The sequence below is a fragment of the Telopea speciosissima genome, chromosome 2 (genome assembly GCF_018873765.1).
Source record: "Telopea speciosissima isolate NSW1024214 ecotype Mountain lineage chromosome 2, Tspe_v1, whole genome shotgun sequence".
Lineage (NCBI taxonomy): Eukaryota > Viridiplantae > Streptophyta > Magnoliopsida > Proteales > Proteaceae > Telopea > Telopea speciosissima.
The window spans coordinates 27,547,622-27,573,250 of record NC_057917.1 but is presented as its reverse complement, the minus strand read 5'-3'; the positions used below and the strand labels follow the sequence as shown (position 1 = coordinate 27,573,250).

General features: G+C 36.9%; 1 protein-coding gene across 1 annotated transcript; it reads right to left on the bottom strand.

The window, feature by feature from the left end:
- Window positions 1–1,992: 1,992 nt before the first annotated feature.
- LOC122650604 (protein ADP-ribosyltransferase PARP3) lies at window positions 1,993–8,901 on the bottom strand. The gene is made up of 18 exons (XM_043844005.1): window positions 8,812–8,901; window positions 6,278–6,564; window positions 5,999–6,194; window positions 5,789–5,902; window positions 5,648–5,705; window positions 5,497–5,566; window positions 5,243–5,417; window positions 4,362–4,495; window positions 4,017–4,254; window positions 3,814–3,941; window positions 3,659–3,735; window positions 3,364–3,524; window positions 3,043–3,252; window positions 2,875–2,974; window positions 2,695–2,777; window positions 2,454–2,597; window positions 2,198–2,380; window positions 1,993–2,061 (listed from the first exon to the last, which is right to left on the bottom strand). The coding sequence occupies exons 1-18, from the start codon at window positions 8,899–8,901 to the stop codon at window positions 1,993–1,995; spliced, it is 2,517 nt and encodes an 838-aa protein (XP_043699940.1).
- Between the last annotated feature and the right edge of the window lie 16,728 nt (window positions 8,902–25,629).

The window sequence follows — 25,629 nt, the reverse complement described above, 5'->3', positions numbered from 1 at the left end:
ACTGCGGTTGCAGATCATATCGAATTAAAGGAGATATGGTGCTGCAACAAAAAACTTTTTGACCTTTTTACCAAACAAGCCTTTCCCTCAATTCCGTTGAACATTTTACCTTGTTTTTTTGGATCTTGCTGAACTCACACAGAACTTCTCTAAGCTAATTTTTAGATGGTACACTCATAATGGCACAACTGTAACTTGGGAAGATGACGTACCCAAGAACTCTGAACACCGCCTCACACCATAAGGTACCACAGTATAAATAAGACCTCATTCGAGCAGGTATGATTGATCTCTAAGTTACACGATTTGCTTTGTTATTTTTAATTGATACTAGAGAACCGACTTAGGCATCGAAAAATCCCTGTCAGAGTCCGTTACGGCCACCTTTAGTGTTCTCTTTCCCTTTCAATTGCAGATCAATCACTGTCTGCAGGTCAACATGTTGTATGAACGATTTTCTGCCATAACAATCTCGAAACAATATCTGAATTGCAATGAAATTTATTTACTAAAACCTAAAGTCTAGTATGAAAATCTAGGTTTCTAGTATAATCTTGAGAGATTTGATCTCAAGCCTGTACCTTCTGACTTGGGCTCATGCAATTGGCCAAGACTATGAGTGGGAGGACCATCATCGTAAATATACCCAATATTGGGAGAATAGGAATGGACGAGGAAGTAAAAACACCAATGACACAACAATAGAATGCTACTAAGACAAGGACCACTAACTTCATATATATTGTTATGGAACTTTTTGTCCTTTCGACCTCCAAGTCAACCATGATCCTCTCCAACTACTTGGGGGTCCAACTACTTTCCAACCACTCATCAAATGGCTGGGAAGACTTAGCATGCATTCAAACACCTATCAACACCTTGGGATGGAATGCGTGTCCGAATCCTCCCCCCAGAAAATTATCTCCTACCTGGTCCAATTTCCTAGTGTCTATAATAAGAGGGGGTGGATCCCACCAGGACAAACTATTCAGGCATAGGTGGAATGGTCATTGCGTCCCCTTATTAGGGACAGTAGGAGAACTGGAAGGACAGAAAATTGCTGAGGATAAAGATCCCAATTCTATGGATGGAGAGGAGTTGAGAGAGAATCCTTTTCCGTGAAAGAGAAGAAGGCATGGACGCACTTGGACAGTGGAGACGTTAGGGTTTGGTTAATGTTTGAAAACTTACTTCCTAATTTTGTCTTTTGTAGATTAGTTGAAGATCGTTCAACTTACCACCACCTTTCCCCCACCCTTTGTCCCAAAAATCCCTGCAACAAAATAAAAACTCGAGTCATGCCTATTGAGTAGACACGAACGAGCGATGATGGGTTCGACTTCTCAGGTATCCATCGTTATAGAAGGTTACGCAGAGAAAGGAAAAGATCATGGCAATGTAGCAGTAACAGAATTAGCAAAAATGGAGATAGAGGACGACGACGACGATCTTTTTGAGATCGATTTGAAGACCATCGAGGGCATCCCTTCACCGCATTATTATTGGGAGAGTTGCATCACTGCGACCAATACCACTCTCTTCTCCAATTGCCTCTTACCCATTGCCGACGTTTCCAATGCCATTCCGATGAAACCATTAAGGCAGCGAGCATCAATTGTTTCGAATGTCGCTTCCAATCTCCTTATGATGATTGGACTCATGCCACCAGAGCTTGCAGGTTTCTCCCCTTTAAGGACTACTCAGTCCCTCAGAGATGGTGGAAGTGATTAAATAGCAGCAACAGCAGCAGCAAGGGTTTTATGTGTGTATGTGATAAGAGAGAAGAAAGATTGAAATATACAAAAAACAGAGAATTTACAGAAGAGATGTGATTCGAAATGTATCAAAATGAACCACCACTATCACACACGAAAACAGACATAATTTTTCCTGCTTTCCACAAGTTAAAATAGGACCAAGCTTAAGAACAAAAAGGAATATGTACAACGCTTCAATTCTCCTTCAATGTTCACACTTCCCAAACACTTGCATTTACTCCTGGGTATCCATCACCACGCCCTTTTCTTCAAACTTTACTCCCACCACGAACCTTATGCTGACCTGCATATCAGAATCAAATTGACAAAAGAATTAACATGATATGTGCTTAATAGGGCTCAATCTAACGTATGAGATAAGTTAAAAGGCTAACGCGTTCTATCAGCTCTCCATAACTGATTGTTGATGACAGTAATACCTGTTTGGGATCATAAACTGCATACTCATTGTATTCAAGAGGACTCTCATTGATTCCCGATGGGATTAGTCGACCGCAAGGAATTTTAATGTCATCCTTCCATATGGTGTGCTCTGTTTCATCAGTTTTCTTCCTCCCCAGCCCCTTCACTCCCATCTTCTTTTCTTCCAATGTTTTCGTATCCTTCCATTACATACATTCAAATTCAATTCAGAAATGGTTCTTGAGAAAGGCTAAATAAGTAGATTTGACATACCTCAGGTGGGGTTTTAAACTCAATGATTTGATCACCAAGTGATGCAACTGCCAAGATCAAGAACCCTTCTGGTCTGTCAACTGCTGTGAAGCCATATCTAGCGGCTTCTGCTGCAGCATCTGAACAAACAATTGCTTTGCCAAACTGTGGTTTCATTTCAAATGCAACTAACCATGTTTAGAAACACAACAGAACAGATTTATGGACACTGATTAATGCACAGAATTGTCATATTTCATACCATATAACCTGGTTCGGGGAGTGAACATATTGCAGGCAATAACCCTATATGTAAGTGCCTGAGCAGATTAGAGCTTCTAGTACCTGGTAAAAAGAATCAACAATCGATAATCCATGAAATGGTATAACCCATCTAGGGAAAAGTACAATATAATCATACACACAGAGAACATCATCCTACCACACCATAGGAGGACCTTGTTGGGTAAATTCTTGATTTCTTCGTAAGGGCAAGCACCCGTCTCCACGGAAAAAACCTTATCAATGGAGATTCCATAGCCCTGCAAATAAAATGAAGTTCTAATTCTTATCATGTAGTCAAGTAGTGGGAGGAGGGTAAGGACCTTACAATGTCCCCAACTTGAACAGGTTCATAAGTCTTCTCCAGGTAAGTAGAAACCATTCTGTAATCATCAGAATCTTTCTCCACCGGAACCACCGAGCATCCGAGTTTGTTGTATCTTTCGGATAATGGATCATCAATGGTAGGGCCAGTCATGTCCCCTATGATACGTGAAGCCACATTTATGTCTCTTACAGTCTCTAATGCAGAAGCCATCTGCAGGTTCCAAACAAAGTCAGCAATACAACATTACATATTAATTAGCAATTTGAATCCAATTCAAACAGAACGATTTCGAGTATGAAAGATAGTTATGGTTTCACTTGCATGATCGGCGATATCTTCGTAATCCTTGAAAATGAAGGGTCTGGTAGAATGCATGAGAGTAAACCACCTATTGCTGAAATCCCACCAAATAACATCTGCTTTCGGCCCTGTGTCTTTGATTGATTTCACAGTTTCGATGAAATTAAGGAGCACCTCCTCACCTGGAGAATTTAACTCTGGGAATTATTTTCCTCAAATGCAATATAATAATTCAGGGAAAGTTGGGGCAACCATCACTTATTTTCTTCAAATGCAATATAGTGATTCAGGGAAAGTTGGGGCAACCATCACTTACATCTCTTCAAGTGCAATTCTGTAAGCATCCCTGTAGGTATATCAGGGGAATCCAGTCCCATCTCCATCAAAGCATATCTGGATTCAAATTGCAATCTTTAAGGGATAAAACCCCAAAATAATAATACCCCTCCTCCAAATTGAATGGTTACTCACTTGTAAATATCTTGGCTGCATAAAACCTTCATAAAATTCGCAACAAACGGTTCAAGTTTGCAGTGTGTGGCGGCAATTCCAAGTTTTCGAAGACTCAGGCCGCCATATTGAGCATCGATGCCGTCATCCTATCCAAGGAAGAAGCTTGTCAAATGTAAGACAGTTCATGACAGAGTTCTTGCTTGAGAATTGAGATGCCTTACCATGTCAATGGGATAAAGCTTGGCCACCTTCTTCTGGAACTTCTTCTCCCTCTCCCATGGCTCGAATTCATTTCCAGTTACCTCTTCAAAAATCCGGGTGAACTCCTTCACTGCATTGTCAACATTATCCCATTCCTCCAGTTTTTCTTCAGCTCTAGCATCATCACCTGCTCTACCCTTCTTATAATAGAGATGCAAGTGGTTCTCAGGTACCATTATCAATTGCATGATACAATAACTGAACCATCCATATTTGATTTAAAACGTATCAGAAATCTGCATAAAGAATAGCAGAAAAAACTCCTACCAAAAATTAAAATTTTGAATAAAAGTAGAGTTCAATACTCATTCAGTCCTCTTCTTTGATCACAAAGAGATAATGCACAATTGAACAAAATTCCATCTTTCTCAAAAATCTTCCCACCCCGCTCTTGCAACATGGTATCCTTATATACACCTCGCTTTCCATGAAGCTTAAGCTGCAAATCCACAACCATTTCCAACAGTTAGGGATGTCAATATTGGGAACGAACTGGGTAAACTGGTTTGGACCAAACCGAACCAAAGTCTTATTAACCAAATTGAAAAAGCAAAAGAGCCCGACACCAAACCAAAACCAAAACCCAAACCAATCTATCCGATAAAAAACCGATAACAACCCGACCCGATAGCAAACTGATACAAGAATCGAAATCTGGCCAAAAACCGAAGCCGGATAACAAACTAATACAAGAAACCGATGTAAACCCAAAACCAACTCAAAACTAAAGTTTGGTTTCGGTTTCACCATTCCTACACCGAAACTAACTCATCTCGAACCAAAACTGGCCCAAACCGACCGATTGACACTTTACAACAGTAGAAGGAAGCAAATAAACAGAGGACTGCAGCAAATAAAAGGGTCTCAAAACATATCTCTCAACATCTGGACTGATTGCAAGGACCTAGTTCATTGGCTGAATCCAATGAACAACAGAATAGTCGTGAGCTATGTTCACCATCTTATTGGATATTAGGCATTTTGCTGGGAGATTTCAGCAAATTCATGCTTATCCAAAAAAGACAGAACTTGTGTATTTGGCTCATAAGTTAACAAATCAAGCAAGACGTACTAGGACTGCTGTGTGTATTTCAGACTTTAATTTAATCTAATCCGTATTATCTTTTATCAAATAAAAAAAAAAAAATAAAAAAATAAAAAAAAGAAACAGAGGACTGTAACATACCTCAGTTGAGAAGGATTCAAGAGCTTCTTCACTAGGATCTTGTTTGTCCCATGGAATTCCCTTGCCGTACGCAGTAAGATCACTTGCGACATCGTATGCCTCCAGAGGCTGTGGGGCTTGTTTCTCAATGCTGTCTACTAACCAAGCTTCTCTCACCACTGGTATATCTCTTTCCCTACATGGGTTTTTCATAGAAAGATTAAAGCTTTGAAGACAAACGAAATCAAACTGATTGGAATTCGTTGTATACTCACAATGCTTCAGTGATCTTCAATGAACCACCACGCTCTCGTTCAGCAGGATTTACAACAAGACAAGTCACACCTATGAGAAGAAAGAGAGAAGATATTATTAATTACCACACTTACGGAGACACAAGTTTACAGGGTGAGTAGAAGACATTACCAAGAACTGTATTAGAAACCTTCCCTCCATGTTTTTCAATTTCTGATTTCCAGTGATGCTGCATTTATATTTATAATTAAGTAACGTTAGCTCATAATTAGCAATTAGAGACCAAGACAGACAGAAAAGAGGTTGACTCACGTGATTCCTACTCAGGCGACCAGACAAAGCAATCGTCATCCCCATAAATGGCTTGTCCTTCGGGATTAGAGTCCTGTGAGAGCGGTTGCCTGGTTCTTGGTACTTCTTAATCAACTGATTAGTCAAAACAAAACCCATCTTCCATTACTATGCTCAGCAGCAATTGTTCTAAAATTTAAAATTGATTTAAGAGTTAGGTTCAAGATTTACGTCAAAAGCAGGGGAGTTTCTGAGCTCGTTGGGAATTTTAAGGGCCTCTTCCTTCCTTGGCGCTACCGTAGTAGTATAAGGGCAACTAGACCACTCGCTGGAAACGCCACTGCAAGTGTACTCGAATCGATTGCATTCAAAAGAGCCATTACAGACTGGGCATCTCTCTAATGGTCCATAGAACAATGCGTCTTGGCTGGTACAAATTTAACCCAAAAATGAAGAAAGAGTTTGGAAAGTAATAACGGAGTAAAGCAAGGTTTAATTAACAAAACAAACCATTGAGGGACAACTGCATCATCAGAATCAGAGGGGTTCTGGTCATTAGCTTCAAGTATTGCTTGCATTTGTTTGATGGAGAGGTGCTCTCTTGTTGCTTTACAGAACTCCTCGAACTCGGCAGCGATATCGTCTGCTTGCTTTCCTTTCGGTTGTCCATTGTCTCCACTCTCAGGCTTTGCCTTCTTGTTTTTATGGTCGGCTTTGTTCTCTGTCTTGTGCTTCCTTGTTCCCACCTTCTCTTCTTCAGATGATGTATGAGCTTGGGCTCTCCTCTCTGGACCCTTCTTAATCCCACACCATTAAAACCCACAGAAAAGAACTGTTAGCTTCTTTCAAGAGAGATTTTAAGAGAGAGAGAAGCAAAATAAGCAAAATAAGCAAAATAAGCAAAACCCACCTTCATCCTCAACAGAGGTTCCTAACAGCGCCAAATAACGAGAATGTAGATCGAAGAGAACCAGTTTCTGAGTGCTGAGTGAAATAAAAGCTTCAAATGGAGTTGGAAGACGAAACAGGCTTTTAGAAATCAGTTCCATTCCTTTTAAAGGAACACATAAATTGTGTTAATGCTGAGGATTGCAACTGTGGCTTCCCCAAACGATAGCAGGTGTTAAGTTTTTATTAACAATCGACGCGTACGCCCTTCATAAACTTCAGTTACAGAAGCTCTTGACAAGTGGGATCGGCATGGTCTAACTGTCTAACCTAACCCGAACCGGTAAAATCGAGCCACACCGTCAAAATCAAACAAACCGAACCCGTTTGAGTTTATTCAATCCTGTTTTTGGGCTGGGCTGGACTTTTGTGATATCGGAATTAAACCGAAACCGATAAGACCGAACCAAGCTTAAAAATCGAATGAAATAACCTAATAATAAACAGATAACAGCCCAAATTTCATATCAAAACACATTTTTTGTCTTATTAATATATTTACATGGTAAATCGAAACCAAACGAACCTAAATTGATAAAAAATAAAAATCAAATCGAACCTAAATTGAAACTAAAATCAAATCGAACTTAAATCAAAATCGAACTAAAACCGGTGCATCTTTATTGGATCATGTTTTAGACTCATTCATTTCACACTGAAATTGGTGAAATCGGACCAAAACCAGTGCACCTTTATTGAATCATGTCTTGGACTCTGTCATTCTCACACGAAATCAGTCTAAACCAACCGATTGACACCCCTGACTCTAACTTGTAGATTTCTTCCATCGAAGACCTGTCGAGCCATGAGATGTAGATAGATGAACTAGGCAGGGCAGTAAACGAATCAAAATGACCAAATGTTAAGGAGCCATTGGACCGCAACCAACTGTGGAGGAATGAAGGTTCAAATGCCCGAGTACAATGCATGGCTCACACACAATAATTCGGGTCGGATTGTCCATTGGGATGATGGGAACAACAATTATTTGGACAGATGAAAGCATAGACAAACCGAAACTATCCAAAGCCCATGGTTCCCAGAAACGTTGCACAAGATTTCTTCTCTTTCCTTTCCAGCTTTTCCTGAACCTCATAAAAATACCCCATAGCTAGTTTTGTCCCTTTTCCAACTGTGAACACACCAGCCAAAGTACTAGGTTTTGGCCGTGGGTCAGGCATTTATGGTCCCATTCCCAAGTTCTGGGCTTGGATTGGGCTTGGGTCAGATTGTCCGGGACCATCATGGACCTTGAGCCAGGCTCTATTTGATCTGTGAATATATATATATATATATACACTAGTAAAGGTGTACGTGCAAATGCACGTGTGACCATACGTGGATTCTAAGTAGATATATTAGTGATTCTAATTTATAGAATCATGATATACTTTTCTTTACATTATCATTGATTTTTAAATGAAAATATAGTTGTGTTGTTGATGTAGTGGTTGTTGTATCCTGTTTTGATTTGTAGTAATTTGTATAATGCTACGTTTTATTATAGTTTAATTAATTAAGACCCATATTTAAATTCTAGATGTTGTTTTTCAAAGAAAGATGCTTAAAACGAAATAGAAAAACAATAAAACTCTTGATCTTTTGTTATTGTGATTCTATTGTTAGCTTTATTTTGAAGTTAAAATCATTCCCTAAAAAAAGAAATTGAAGTAAAATTTAAGATTAATAAATTTAAAATGCTATTATCGTTAATATTTATATTATTCATTATCATCAATCTTTAAATAACTTCTAAATACACTGTTTGTAGCTATACCTTTTAGCTTTCCAAATCTATTCATTCTCAGTTTTTATCTTCTTCTTTTTTTTTATCTTTATTGTCTTCTAATTCAATGACTTCCTTCTTTTTCGCATTTCTTTTCTTGAGTGTATCTGCAACGATTCTTTTGGATGTTCTACTTGAATAGTTCTTATCATCAATTTTGAAGTAGAAACAATATATTTGAGAAACGCAAGACTTTAAAGACTCTTTGTACTACAAAATAAAAAATAAACATTAAATATATATTTAAGTGTAGTAATTTATTTATTTACTTTAGTAAATTTTTAAAAAAAATTTAATATAATTTGTTTACCTTTTCTGTTGATTCTGCATATTCAACTGCAGATAATCCGGTAATTGTTTCAATGTTATTAAATATTGTCACAATTATTGTTTGTGTCATCTAAGACCTTGAATTTTACCAAGTACTTGTGAATGTGAAATAATTGTTAATTTAAAATACTATTAAAATACATATTTGTTGTATTGATTTATTGATAAATTAGAATCTTACTTTTATGTATACTCTGTATCATCATTTGCACATTTTTCGCATGTTGCTTTTGCTCCTTTGAGGTGTACCTTTTTGCTACATTTGTGCACCCGTTGTACCATAGTTCTTCAGTTTGAACTTTTGAGATTATTCCTCTAATATAATAAAACTTATTTTGTAAATTAGTATATGTTAGAATCCTTAAAGCAAAATTGAAAACAGTTGTTATATTTTATATTTTATTAACTTAAGTTACAATATATTAATTTACCGAAACAAATCGTTTCGGACCGGTATCGATGGAGATGGAGATCGGTATTGATTCCTGGCCGATCCTGTATTGGTGGATCGGTACGGATAAGGGTAAAAATATAATTTAAAAAAAAAGAAAACAGTGGTAAACCTAACCAATCCCGACTGGCACGGATCGATATCTACTGAGACCAATACTGGTTCTTGGCAGATCCCATATTGATGGAATAGTACGAACAAGGGTAAAAATATTTAAAAAATAATAATTTTTTTGGAAGAAAATAGGGTAATCTAACCGATGCAGACCAATCCGTGTTGGTCGGGATCGATCATTGGTTAGGTTTACCCCTGTTTTCTTTTTAAAAAAATGAGATTTTTTTTTTACATTTTTTCCATTGTCCGTATCGATCCATCGATACGGGATTGGCCAGGAATCGGTATAGATCTCCATCTCCACCGATACCGATTGGGGACCGTATTTATCAGGCTGCATCGGCTAGGTTACCCTATTTTCTTCCAAAAAATTAGTTTTTTTAAAAAAAATATATTTTTACCTTTGTCTATACTGACCCACCGATAGAAGATCGACCAGGAATTGGTATTGGTCTCAGCGGATACCGATCTAATTCAATCGAAAAAAATGTATAAAAAAAATATAATTTTTGAACAAAAAAGTGTAAACCTAACCGACAGATCGAATTGGATCGGTATCGATTGAGACCAATACCAATTCCTGTCCGATCCTGTATTGGTGGGTTAGTACAAACAAGGGTATAAATATATTTAAAAAAAATAATTTTTTTTTAAAGAAAATAGGATAGCCTAACCGATGTAATCCGATACATATCGTTTTGGACCGGTATCGGTGGAGATGGAGATCGGTATCGATTCCTGGCCGATCCTGCATCGGTGGATTGATACAAACGAGGGTAAAATGTAATTTAAAAAAAAAAGAAAACCAGGTAAACCTAACCGATCCCGACCGGCACGGATTGGTATCTACTGAGACCGATACCGATTCCTGGCCAATTCCATATCGATGGATTAGTACGGACAAGGGTAAAAATATTTAAAAAATAATAATTTTTTGGGAAGAAAATAGGATAATCTAACCGATGCAGACCGATCTGTGTTGGTCGGGATTGGTTAGGTTACCCTTGTTTTCTTTAAAAAAAATATTTTTTTATATTTTTTTCATTGTCCGTATCGATACACCGATACGGGATCAGCCAAGAATCGGTATCGATCTCCATCTCCACCGATACCGGTAGGGGACTGTATTTATCAGATTGCATCGGTTAGGTTATCCTATTTTCTTCTAAAAAATTAATTTTTTTTAAAATATATTTTTACCTTTGTCTATACTGACCCACCAATACAAGATCGACCAGGAATCGGTATTGATCTCAGCCGATACCGATCTAAATCGATCTATCAGTTAGGTTTACCTTTTTTTTTTTGTTTAAAAATTAGATTTTTTTTTACATTTTCACCCTTGTCAGTACCAACCCACTAATACGGGATCGGCCAGAAAACGATATCGGTATTTGCTAAGGATTGGAGAGAGAGAGAGATCATTAAGAATAAAAATAGATATTTAAAAAAAAAAAAAGCAAGAAATGTTTTGAGATTTTTTGGATTCAAATAGAGAGAGAGAGGGGAGATATTGTTGAGAATAAAGAAGTATTTTTTGAAAAGAAAAAAAAAAAACCACAAGCAAAAGAGATAGAGAGAAAATGAATATCTAGCTTATTTAATTAAGGGTTTTTTTTTATTGCCTTAACTTTATGAGAGAGAATTGGAGGGATTTTCTCTCCATAATTGTTAACTGAATTACTTTTGGTAAATCTAATTTTATGGAGAGAATTGGAGAGATTTGCTTTAAATTATAATACATATTATTAATATTAATTAATTTTAATTACAAACAGTAATTAATTCCAAGGGTACCTAAGATTAAGAATTTATAAGAAAGAATGACATAAAGATTAAGATTTGAAGAATGTAATTTTAGATAAGACTGAAGGGTACAAAAGGTAAATGAAAGATTTGCCACTAATTAAAAGCAATAATAATTAATACTAAGGGTACCTAAGATTATGAAATTATAAGAAAGAATGACATAAAGATTAAGAATTGAATAATGGAATTTTAGATAAGAATGAAGGGTAGAATAGGTAACTGAAAGATTTGCCACAACGTGCTTTTATATAATAGTATGATATGAATATGATATATATATATATATATATATTTATATATTTATATTATTTCTTCCTCAACATAAATGAGCTAATTATATTAAAGATATATGTTTTGTAATAGGAGCATGTTTCCAATTCTAGAGGGTAAAATTTCTGGTGTCACATTATATATCTACCATGGGGTAGTTTGGTTGGGATTCAAATTATGAACATATAGACCCTAAAGGATCCTTTCTCACATTTCGAGTTACAAACCTAAACAAGGTAACTGTAAACACTTTATTCTGTCACCTTGTAGGCATGTGTAGTGATGATGAACGGATTCCCTTGAATAGTGTATGACATCTATTTTATAGCTTTGGAGGTCTTGTGTAACTCCCGGTCAATACTTTGAACCATCTCAAAGTGGTCGAGTGAGGTGGCTAAGGAAAATGACCAAAATACCCTTAAAAGATTGATTGAGTCTGATATATCTAAATAAGACTTGCCAATACTATCGTAACACGTAGCAGGCCGAAACCATATAGAGCAACTCCAAACCCATCGGGTTACACCCGTTTGGCAATTGGCTGACCTAGACCAAGAAATCCAATCATATGGGGATATGATCTGTCACATCCCAAACCACCCCCTTGGAGGATTAGGTAGGTGTCCCGAATTGCACTACAACAATCCGCCAAATCCCAAAGATCTAGAAGTTGTTAATCCATTCACAGACACACACGTCCACAATATTACAGGATGTAAAACACAGAGTGCTGCAGAAAGCTATATTTACATTAACTTGAAAGAAAATAAAGAAGACAAATATGTACAAAAGCATTGTTTTAGTTCACTCTCTCTTACTCTCAGAACATCTGCAGCCCCCAACTCTACCCGACACAGCTTTACATAAAAGAATATAAACAGGGCAAGGCAACCCGAGCCCCAAAAACAAAGTTGTATAAAAGAGGAAAACTCCAACAAAACAAAAAGAGTCCTACACTCAAACAGAGTCAGCTGCAACCCCTCACGGATCTTCCCCAACTACCACTGAAAATACTCGTACCAGCGGTATGACCTCCGTCCGGGTCCATACCAATATCATCATAACAACCATAGCCTGCCTCTGGGAGATAAGCCTCCCCGCGACAGTGACATCCACCTGCAGGATCATCTAACAAAAACATATATAACCGAGTATGAGCTCCACCGAGCCCGTGAATGAAATGTCACCATGCACATAGACATGTAAGCACAACCACATGAGTCCTACATGAAATGCAGTTCATTTTATTTTTAGCCACCTAACATCACAACTAAGGCGGGTTAGTGCTACTATAATCCTCAATACATGTATCCCTGGTGCGGGCTTTTAACCCTTTCATGCGATACACCCATTGAGTTGTCAGAGAGAACCGATCAGCTCCCGCATCAATCACTAAGGTCAGGCTGACTAGCCCTCTGGGATTAACATGTGAGGCATCCATTCTCTTTTCACATATCACATTTCTTTTTCTGGGCTTATAGCCCCATAACCACCTTTTTGGTGCATAACATTTCTATTTCTTTTCTCTTTTCTCTTCTTTTCTTTTTCTCTTTCTCTTTCATATGGTCACTCTCACAGACATCCAACACCTTAACCCCTGTTGGCAAGGGTGCGTAGTACAGGTGATGATACTCTAGCCCAATGGATCTACATGGCATAGTATGAGTCGGGTGGTGTCAAGCGCATCCCATTCTACGGGCTACCACATGCCTCATTTCCAAGCCGACAATAGCATCTAGTCTAGCAATTCATATACAAGCATTCATTGTTCCTTCACAGTATTCACCAGTCAAACATTCCTTACTTAACAGAATATACAGTATTTGAAATGAGTAAACAGAGTAAGTAGTATCATTATAATTTCCTTGACTTGAGCCATGTTGCATTTACACACATGGTGTAATTTCACTCACCTTGTTCTGGTCCTACTGGTTCAGGTGTCGGTTTGGTCCCGGTTGGTATATGGCTGTGCACCTCGGGCACGGGATCAAAACCTAATTTATCGGATCATAAAAATGTGTCAATTAATATTTAAAGTTACATTATTGTCCTAGAGTTGGTCTAGGCTTACTGGACTGACTTTGTATTTACACTGATGTTACTTGGAAATCCTTTGGGTCTTGCATTGGGCTTTCGGGTCTATCTCCCGGTGCATCATTTAGAGACATGGAATTTACTAGATTTGGTACATTAACAACATAATCTGCCAATAAATGGTCCAAACAACCACTCAGACTAGTACCAAGGTCAGCGGCTCAGCTGAAACCAATCTTGGGCATGGTTACCTAGCCCTATGGGGCCCACTTGAGCATCCAGGGTATGGATGGCAGTAAGGGCAAGTGGAGAGGGGTATTTTGGTCATTTACCAACCTATCACACTGCCCAAAGTCCACTAGTGAGGGTCTAAAAAGGCAGAACACATCCTGAGCCCAAATGATATCTCTGGGCATTTAACTAGGTGATTGGGCAATCGCCCAGTGCATCGCCTAGAGCCTGTTTAATACGGGTTTGGGCTGATTTTCTTGGATTTTGCAGCAGGGGCTGCCATGATCTCGAGCAAGGATACTAAGGGAATGATCATAGACCATAAATAGGGTAGATTTCATTGGTCTAATCAGATTTGGGTTTGGTTTTCCCATTTGGAAGCTAGAGGGTGCTCTGACAGCACAAAGAACAGCTGTCCAGACTGAGCTCAAGCTCATGAAACCAGCTTGGACTTTATGTAGGACTTGTTTTATGTGTATTTACGTAGTATGACATTGATCCTATGCTAAGACATGCAAGGATCACCTTGCATGCAGAGATCCATGCCCAGATTGCCTGTTCTGGGTGCAACTATGCAGTGCAATCAAGTACAAAGACTGACTTCAGTCTCAGCTGCAGAAATAGAAGCATAACTTGATATTTTATGACCACATCTTACATGCAATGGCTATGCATGCTAGATCTGATGCTTCCCTAGACATTCCCATGGTGTTCTGGGCATTACAGGTCAGAGATACTACCATCAGAGTAAAGATTAGAGATCAAACATAGGGAACAACAATATCCAATGATTGTGCTTATTACTTAGAGTTTGTATGCAGTTGGATCAGTGCTCAATATGCAACACAGGTCCCCTCTTCATTCTTCCCTCTTCCCTTTCCTTCTCTTCTTCTTCCTTCTACTTCTCTTTCTCTCTTTCTATTTCAGCTACAGCAGCAAGGACGAAAATGGAATTGGTCCCCTCTATTTATAGAGTTGGGCTGACTAAGGCTTGTTTGGCCTTAGGTTCCATTTCTCAAGAATGCATTTTTAAGTGCATTATGGGCCATTTTGGCTGCACTGGTGGGATCCACATAGTTCCAGGGGTGGGTAATGGTTCCTAAAATTCCCATCTACCCCTAGAAGTTGTTTATGGTCTGTATGGATGGTCCCCAGGTGTCTGGAGTCCAAATGAACAGTTTCAGCCACTCTGGGCGATTCTTTGGGCCTTTGGGCAATCGCCTAGTACACCGCCCAGAGAATACAACATTGCTGTTTTGGCTTTGGGCTTGCATAGGTGCTTGGCCTATGGCTTGGGCATTGCACCAACACCTCTTCCAAGGTCTGATACACATCTGAACAGGCGTGGACCCCACATATCTGGGTAGGAGAGAGAGTACCTAGAGTTTAAGTTGTACATCAAGCTGTGAGTAGTGCAGCTACATGGGTCTGCAACCCATCTCCTAGCAGGCATGTAGGATGACATCCTCGAGGGTTCCCCACTGAATTCAACCACTAGAGTGATGCTCCACAGGGTGCTTGGGTGACTGGTCACAGATTCCTGTCCTTCACCCAAAATCCCAATCAGTCAGGGGCAGGTTTGACATGATCTCCTCATAAAAGGTAACAAACGTCTGTTATAAGGAAACGAAATTGCCCATCAACAGCAAAATAGAAACTCCCATTAGAGGTAGATTCTCTTGCCAACATTCTCCTAATAAGACTCAACTTGCCATAACAAGCTCAGTGTGGAGCAAAAGACTCATTGCCTCCTAGTGATGCTCAACTTTTGCCTAGTCTGTTGATAAAGAGACCTGCCTTAGGCATTAAAGAGTCCCCTGCCGGCAGCCAGCAGGGGAAGACCGACTCTCCCTTGCTTATTTGTTCCTCTCTGCAAATTTCATCTAGGAGGATTTGTCACAGCTCGTCTCCACTAGGCCCGTGATATGACTGGATATTCTCAAATATCCACCTGACCATCCAGGATCCGCACATTGTTGTACTCTAATCTCACAAACTTACATATCACAGCCAAATAGATAAATAAAAGTGGAAGCATTATAAGCATAAGAAAGCATATATATATATATACATACTATAAAAGTACGTACTCCACATTTTTTGTCAAATTTTTTAAAATGACAAAAAAGCCCTGACCAATCTCAAAAGTCTCTCGTCTAGACAATGGCATCCCGCTAAACAGACCCCCTGCTGGCCAAAACGTTACAACCTTTCTCCGCTCCCTCTTTCTCTTATTTAAAACTCCCTTGCTTACATTCTCTCTCAAAGATAATTGTGGAGGGCATCATGAACGTTGTTGTTCTACTGTTAGGAGCGATTTGTAACACTTTGCTACAATCATCAAATGCAACATATGCAACATTCGACAAATTTGCCAACGATTGTTTATTTGCTTGCTGCTCACTGCTAGCCTCCCGAGTCTCGCCTCAATCAGGCCTCATCTCGGAAGCCTCTGCGACAGCCATTTTTAAGGTTCTTGTTCTCACTGCTGCAACTTCCAAAATGATTGGTCTCTTGAGAAATCTACAAGGCAGAAGGTAGGCTTGATTTGTTTCAGGCATTCGATCGAAACACAAAGCCATCATCCAAACTCCTGAAGTGATGCTCACTCCCACAAGCTATTCCAAACGCCCACCTCTCTCTCTTTCAATTGCAATCCTATCTCTAACAGATTCAGAGAAATTGGGTTTTATGTGGGAGATAGAGAGAGGGTTCATTTTTTTAACAAGGTCCGCTCCATTTCTCACTTCTTACTCATTTTCTACGGTTGTTCTACTGCTAGGAGCGCCTGTGAAACACTGCTGCAACATTCGCTAAGATCAAGGATATAAATTTTTGGATGATGAAATTCGGTAAGATGATGAATCTCCATTGCTTTTTTTTTTGGAGTACACGTACGAAAAATAGGGCTTTCTTTTAGCTTTCTCCTTCATTGCAATGATTTTTTGTTTACGTTTATTTTTAATAATGATTTATCTGATTTGATTTTAGTTTCAACAAAGATGATAGTTCATTTTGTTAGGCTAATGTCTCAATTCTTGAGTAACAACAATTCCATTTTCTTTTTCTTTTAGGAAAGTAGAGAATTTGATGGATTGATTCAGAAAGTAGATGAAGAAAATGTCCATATTAGACCAAAAATGGAGGGCTTGTCAGTAACTACTGGAAGCAATTATTGTTGCCGGAAGTCCATGTGCAAGGGCCATATATCTGCATAAAAAGAACATATGTCAATGAAATATGACCTCTATTGTGTTTGGATTTTGCAAAAAACTCTTGCTGGAAATGAGAAAGAACTTTGCAAGTATTTCAAACCAGGGGATCATGTGAACGTTGTTCGGGCCATCTATCAGAGATACAGGGGGTATGCTACTTTTAGAATATAATAATTTCCTTCATTTTAGAAATTTGTGAATCTTCATTCTATTAGTAATGTTGGTTGGTATTTAACTATATCTTTGTAACATTGAATGATTTGTTCAACTACACTGATGCATGATTACATGAGAATGCTTATAATAAATTGAGCTTTTAAATCTTATGCACCAATGAGTCCAACAAGCTCTATCTTTGAACCATTTCTACTATTAGGCTTGCTAAGTTCTCCACCACTCTGTTTTGATGATCCAAAAACCATCTGAAAATGTTAATCATCCAATTAAGAGTCATCATCTTTGATTCATTCCAAGTATATAAGCTATGGAAATGTGAATTTCACACGAGTAGTTCATTGGAACTGAATGTCTAATCATCTTGATTAGTTCGAAGGATATGAGCAATGAAAAATGAGTTTGACCTTCTTCGAAATTTTATTCTATTGGTGTTGATTTAGGAAGGGGTTGACCTTCTTTGCTATTTTATTCAATCTTTGTCAATGGTTTCATGGATTTTCACAGATTATGCTTACAAGACATTAGAAATCAATTTAATGATAGAAAGCACCAATGATGATTAAATGGATGCTTACGATTACCAAAAATTTGTGGGTATCTTCTATTGGCATGTGTGTGTGGGAAAGATGGTTTCTGGAGGGCTTCTACTTCGCCTGATAAGATCTTTGATAATGCCCAAATGCTAGGGTTCAAGGAGGAGTTCCATTTTTTCTGGTTACTACAAAATGAAACAGTCAAAACCTGCTGGATTATGCACGAGTTCAGTGTAAACCCGGCTATATTTTCAGATGATGAATGCAAAGCTAATGGAAACAAGGGGGCGATGATGCCAGATGGGGCGAATAACGATGATATTGGTTCTAAACCTATGGGGAGACCAAGGTCATACGCAGCTGCAGTGGGAAGGGTGGATTTACCGGCAGTGGAGAACCTCCCTTTGGCTGTGAACGATGGTAACCTAACACGAATCAAGATCCCACAAGAAACTTATCAGGCACAGGTGGAGCTACATCGATTTTCTCCCCTTGGTCGGATCAACTTCAGGTATATTGTAATACCCCGACCCAAATACTGTCTTTTAATATTAGTTTATTGTTTATTTTATAGAGTTACTAGACTGGATGGAAGGAGACCGATTCTATTGTATGATATTGATTGACTTTAGTAAGAATTCTCCTATAATTATGATTTTCACTTGTGTTAAAATGGTTCATGGACTTATTTTTATTAATGGTTATGTATGGGCCTTATGAGATTTTCTTTTAAAGCCCATGGTTCTTATTTTATTTATGGACCTAGTATATAATGTGTCTGATTTTGGGTTCATTTGAGTTGAATTTAAGTGAATTTGACTTGAGTTAATTTAAGTGAATTTAATTTGAGTGAATTTAAGTGAATTTGGCTTGAGTTAATTTAAATGAATTTAATTTGTATTAATTTAAGTGAATTTGACATGAGTTAATTTAAGTGAATTTAGATTGAGTTAATTTAAGTGAATTTGGGTTGAGTTAATTTTAACCTAGCAATGGAACTAATGGTATTTAAGTAAATGACTTTAGCTAGATATTTTTATCCTTGAGCACTATTGGATGTTAAGATTAGGGCTGAGATTTTTGACATGACTTTTTAGGTATTGCTAAATGGAAACTTGTTATTTACAAAAGTACTATGGATTATAAATAATCCTTATGGAGAAGAAAATTCACATTTTGTTTTAGTTCTATTCACTTAGCTAAAGAAGAGAAAGAGGAAAAAATAGAGAAGAATGAGATTTTACTTTGGATTGAAGATTTGAAGGTCTTTTTTGGTAAAATTGAAGATGATTGAAGCAAGTTTAGGGATGTAATTGAAGGATTTAAGCTTTGGTTTGAAGGAGCAATCTCCTACTTAGAATCTATAAGTAAGTAAGCTTGATTATAGCTTTAATCTTTGAATTAAAAGTATAGATCTATGAAATGGATTGTTTAAACTTTTTGTTTAGGTTGTAAGAAAGTTATATCTATGTTGTTGAAGGAATCTCTTGATTTGAGAAAAGGATTGAAGGAAGAATACTTGAAGTTAGAAGTTTTCCATGAAAAAGAAGGTATTTTTTTTAATTCTTAAATTGAGTGATTTAAGAATTATTTAATATCTCAAAGGGATTTTAAAGCATTAATTTAAGGAGTTTTAGTAGGGTATTTCATGTTTGGGAGCTAGGAGAAGAAATCGGCCCCTAAAGTTTGGAAAGTGGTGAATTTTTTATTTCTTGAAAAATAATGGCATGGCCTTGTTCTATAAATTAGTCAGTCTTGGAACACCGAAAATGACATATAAATGGAATATTTTGATGATCCTTAGGGTCACCCGAAGATCGATTATAAAGTTAGAAGTATTGGAAGCATTGAACTGTAAGTAATGAAACTCAATTATGTTAGGACATGTAACTATTAAACTATGCATGTATAATTGATATTTATAGAATGAATGAATGTGATGCATTATGTTAGCTATAAATTATGTAAAGAATGCATGATAGAACATGAGTATGTAAACTCAATACGAAAAGAGATGATAATTATGTGTTAAGTGTAAAGTGATTGATGGGAATGAGAAGGAAACTTGAATGATGGACTGGTAATGGGAGCCTATAGCAAAATTACGGTTGATAATGGTATAATGATTGTTCCCTATATCTATGATAATGCAAATGAATGAATATTATGAAATTTGCTAATTATGTACAATGCACACATGATAGATTTAAAGTATGTAAATTAGAAAGTGGGTATGCGAACTCAAAATAAGAAGAGATGCTAATTATAAGTTATGAATGATAAAAATGTATGAATGAAGATTGAAACGAATGAAAGCTATGATTCATGGAAACTATGAACTATGCATGCATGATTTATATAAAAGATGCATGTTAGAGTGTAAGGATGATGGTTCAACGTGATAAGAGATGCTAATTAAGTATTATACGTACAGAGAATGACTAGAATGGTAAGAATGCATGATAGATGATTTGTGAGTGGAAAGCTAAATGCAAAATTATGATGAAGATGATACAGTGATTATCCCACACATGGTATAATGCGGATGATTGAATAGATACATAATTACATAAGACTACGAATAGACCAAGGAATGGAATGAATGTATGTGCCCTTGTTGTGCATAGAATTATGATATACTCCCTATGCATCATGTACATGTTTATGATAATGTCAAAGTTAATTATGAAATGATACTTTCAGTATACAATGAATGTTCAAAGATAAAGAAAGAAAGTCAATTGATGTCTTGAGTCAATAGATGATTCGGTAAAGTATAAAATGGTGTTATAAGAGGCGTCGAGGCTTCTACCAAGACACAACCCAACATTAGTGAATACCATATCCAAAAGTAAGATGAGACTAAGGCTAAGAACAAAACTAGATAACTTATGAATGATTCAAAGAATGATAAAAACAATGTAAGATGCATGTTGCTCCTAGAATAGTTATAAATTATGTATATGTATAGTTATGCATGATTGATTATCTTGTTTACTGGACTGTAAAGCTCATCCCATTATTGTTGAATGTTTTCACAGATCAAGAAGCAAAAGACAAGGGTAAAGGATAGTGATTGAGTAGGATCAATTGGGTTAAAGAGGAGGACCTTTTCTATTTTTTACAGTTTGGATAAGATCATTATTATCATTATAGATATTTCGATAATTATCTTATTGAATGTTTTATAGGATAACTATAAATAATAGGGATAGATGCCAACAATGTTATTACCCAATGGATGGGTATTTGGGATAGATATATGTTTATAAGGTTTAAAAGTTTTATTTAAATGCCCCTAACCCATGAATGTTTCTGTTATGGTTCTGATGGATTTTGTGTATCATGGATCTTTGGATGGATAATTGTGATGGTGATGGAGTTTTAAAATTCATGAACTGTTTATGATCTATGCATAATATGTTTTTATGAGAATGTTAACTTTAACTTGCACAGATCTCAACTAGATTCGGGGTCCTGGGCCCCACTAGGTCTAGTCGTTCTGGGGGTGTGACAACTTGGTATTAGAGCGGAGTTTTAGGATTCTGTAGACTTATAACCTGTTGGCATAGGACTTTAGAGTTGATTCTCTAAGTATTGATATTTATGGTCTTGAAATAGATTCTAAGTGGAGGTTATTTCATTGATCAGGATTATTGGCACTAGGAGGAAAGATGGAAAGTCAACTTGTGGTCACCTCTCAACTGGAAATTTATAATGAGGATGTACAAAAGTCCAGAATTAAGATCAACATAAGAACTACATCTGAGGGCCATAGGAAACGGTTTAAAGACCAGCAACCCCGAGTTGAGTGTCCCAAGTGTAAAAAGCATCACAAAGGAGAGTGTTTACGAGGGACCGCTATATGTTTTAAGTGTATGGGGTTAGGCCATTATGTAAGGGATTGTCCAAGTAGGAAGGTTCAACTAAAGAGAAAATCGAAAGATGCCCAAGGAAAACAGTTAGTCCAAGGCAAGAAAGAAAATGATGATAATATGAAGGAAACTACTACTGATCTAGTGATTTCGATAGTAATTCGAGGTACTGTTACAGCATAAGAGGTAAACACCCAATCTGAGGGTGAAGCACCAACGAAGAGGTTCAGGCCCAACAACTTTAAGGGAAAGTGGACTAAGGATCAAAAGAGAAAAATTCAAAAGAAAGGACCCAAAGTTGACCGTCCCAAGTGTGGCAAGGGTCACAAAGGAGAATGCTTGATGGGAACCACTACTTGTTTCAAGTGTGGTAAAAGTGGACATTATGCTAGGGAGTGTGAGCTAGTGTTAGTCACCAAAGGAAAGAACAATATGAAGGTTTAGATAAGAAGATTGTGAAGGACCAGGGGCAGGAGACTTCTATTAGATGTTATACTATGATTACCAAGGATGCTGAGGTTCTACCTTCAGTGGTGGCATGTATATTTTTCTTCTTGCGTGATATATATATATATATTATAATGCATGTTTAAAGGATGGAATTAATGAATGACAGGCTATTAGTGGGATTCTTAATGTGATATTTATAATCATGATAATGACTTATAATTTTCTACATGTCTATAAAAATGTTAATAATTGAACTGATGTATATTAAATAGAAATACAAAATGGATAAATAATTGATGTATTTATATTGTGTGTACAATTATGGATATACTTCTTATGTATTATGAACATGTTAATGGAGTTACAAATGTAAGATATCATGGTACGAACCATACACAATGAATGGTTTAAGAAAAAGGTAAGAATGGCTTGAAGAGTCTAATGTCAATACACTAGTCAATAAGGTATATGAATATTTATTTTGAGAGGCATTGAGGCTACGACCAAAACATGACCTGACAATAATTGTTTTGAGAGGCATTGAGGCTACGGCCAAGACATGACCCGAAATAATTGTTTTGAGAGGCATTGAGGCTACGGCCAAGATATGACCCGACAATAATTGTTTTGAGAGGCATTAAGGCTACGGCCAAAACATGACCCAACAATAATTGTTTTGAGAGGCATTGATGTTATGGCCAAGACATAACCCGACAGTAATTACTTTGAGAGGCATTGAAGCCAAGGCCAAGATGTGACCCGATAATAAATGCTTTGAGAGGCATTGAGGCTTGAAGCCAAGACACTGCTCGACAAGAAAGAGGGAATACCGAACCATATGAGGAGTTGAGACTAGACTAACAATGGAATGTGTAACATATAGAATGATTGTAAGATCATGGGACTATGTCCACCATGAATAAGATATTCAATGACAAAGCATATATTACCACTAATGAATAGAAGACATGTATGTTGTGATACATGATTCTTGTAATGTTTCATGATTAAAGTAAATGTTTGTTGGTATGCTAGTTATATCCCAAATATGCCTGCATGTGATTCAGGGTCGATGCATTCCTTTGTTTCTTATGAGGTTGCTAGTAAGATGAATATGCGACCCAAGGGTATGGATTATCTTTTGTGTATTTTTATACCTTCTGGACATGTTTTAAAGACATAAGTTATCTATGAGTCATGTGCCATAGACATTGATGGAAAAAGAGTAGAGGCCAACCTGGTATTACTAATTATGAAGGATTCCGATGTGATACTAGGGATGGATTGGCTGGCAACTTACCATGCCAGTGTACTAGATTATGAAGAGTTAGTGGTACTTAGACTGATGGAAGAACCAGAATCTAGTTTTTTTTTTTAATAAAGATAGGAGCACTACTATCAATGATGATTTCTACCTTACAAGTTAGGAAGTTGCTAAGGTAAGGATGTTAAGAATGCTTGACGACAGTTTTTGACATCACAGTTAAAGGTATAATGATAATTGATACACTATGGATAAATGATTTAATGATAAGAACAGAAATGATGAAAGATTATGAAAGGAATGTTGAATGCCAACATGTAAACCAATGAGGTATATTAGGCTTCATGCCAAATGACTAAAAATCCACTTCGGTGGTAATGACTGAAGCTACTTCGGTGGTATTGATTGGAACCACTTCGGTGCTATGGACTGGAGGTATACCAATCATATCGAATACTGAGGCTAAATGTTGAATAAATCAAAGAATGACAAAAAGGAATGGATAGACGAATGAAATGACAAAGCACAGTAAAGAACATACAGGGACTGAAACTGGAAGATTTTACAATGTTTCACTCAACAATTATAATGAGTGGAGTATTGAATTCCCAAATGTTTCCTCCACTTCATGAAAGTGGGCAATAAGGATCTCATTAATATTGTAATTCATCTTAAAAATGAGTTAGGTATTGGTAGACTGGAAGGAAATGTTAGAGAGAAAGATGTTCCAAAGTTGGTGTTCCAGACACGGTACAACCATTATTATTTTCTTGTCATATCTTTTGGGTTGACAGATGCACCAGTAACGTTTATGGACCTAATGAATAAAGTGTTCCATGATGTGTTGGACCAATATTGTATTCATAGATGATATCTTAGTTTATTCTAAGAGCGAAAAGGAACATGAAGAATATGTGAAGGCAGTTTTGCAAACTTTGAGGAAAGAGAAGTTGTTGCAAGAAATTCAGGAAAATGTGAGTTTCGGCTCGATAGAGATGTCTTCTTAGACTATGTCAATGAAAGGATTAAGGCAAATAGTTCCAGGATCCATTCCTTAAAAAGGGTAAAGAATGAGATTGATGAAGGTAAGCAGACATATTTTTTTTTTATGATGATGATCTTTAAGATTTAGGAATAGACTGTGTGTGCCTAATGACAGTGAAACTAAAGCAAACTTTATTGAAAGGTAGCACACTACAGCCCGCATACCATCACTCAGGTGGTACAAAATGTGTCACGAGCGTAAGGAAGTCTTTTGAGTGAAATTAATACAGAAAGAATGAAGACTGTCCCGAGCAAACAAAAGAATTATGCAGATTTGTGAAAGAAGCCCCTAGATTTTTTAGGAGGGTAACAAATTATTTTTAATAGTAGCTCAAATGAAAGGAATCATGAGATTCGAAAAAAAAAAAAAAAAAAGAAAAGGTTATGCAGTACCGAGCTGTCCCATCGGTGAAAGTCCTATGGAAGCATCATGGGAGCTTGAGTCCGACATGCGGAAAAAGTATCCCCATTTGTTTGATGAACTAGGTACGTCAATTTCAAGGATGAAATTTTTATAAGGAGGGGAGGATGTAATACCCCGACCCAAGTACTGTCTTTTAATATTAGTTTATTATTTATTTTATAGAGTGACTGGACTGGATGGAAGGAAACTGATTCTACTGTATGATATTGATTGATTTTAGTAAGAATTCTTCTATAATTATGATTTTCACTTGTGTTAAAAAGGTTCTTGGGCTTATTTTTATTAATGGCTATGTATGGGCCTTATGAGATTTTTTTTTTAAAGTCCATGGTTCTTATTTTATTTATGGGCCTAGTATATAATGTGTTTGATTTTGGACTCATTTGTGAATTTGAGTTCATTTAGGTTCATTTAGTTTGATTTAATTTTATTTATAAATTTGAGTTGAATTTAAGTGAATTTGACTTGAGTTAATTTAAGTGAATTTAATTTGAGTGAATTTAAGTGAATTTGGCCTGAGTTAATTTAAGTGAATTTAATTTGTATTAATTTAAGTGAATTTGACTTGAGTTAATTTAAGTGAATTTAATTTGAGTTAATTTAAGTGAGTTTAGATTGAATTTGGGTTGAGTTAATTTTAACCAAGCAATGGAACTAAGGGTATTTAAGTAAATGACTTTAGCTAGATATTTTTATTCTTGAACACTATTGGATGTTAAGATTAGGGCTGAGGTTTTTGACATGGCTTTTTGGGTATTTCTAAATGAAAACTTGTTATTTACCAAAGTGTCATAGAAATAATCCTCATGGAGAAGAAAATTCACATTTTGTTTTAGTTCTATTCACTTAGCTAAAGAAGAGAAAGAGAGGAAAATAGAGAAGAATGAGATTTTGCTTTGGATTGAAG

What these genes read in the sequence shown, in the direction of transcription:
- LOC122650604 (XM_043844005.1), bottom strand. Translation starts at nt 8,901, where the DNA reads ATGACACAAACAATAATTGTGACAATATTTAATAACATTGAAACAATT. An exon ending in ATGCAGAATCAACAGAAAAG is followed by an intron (nt 6,565 to 8,811) that starts GTAAACAAATTA and finishes TGTGGGATTAAG; the next exon opens with AAGGGTCCAGAGAGGAGAGC. An exon ending in AGAATTGCACTTGAAGAGAT is followed by an intron (nt 3,525 to 3,658) that starts GTAAGTGATGGT and finishes TAAATTCTCCAG; the next exon opens with GTGAGGAGGTGCTCCTTAAT.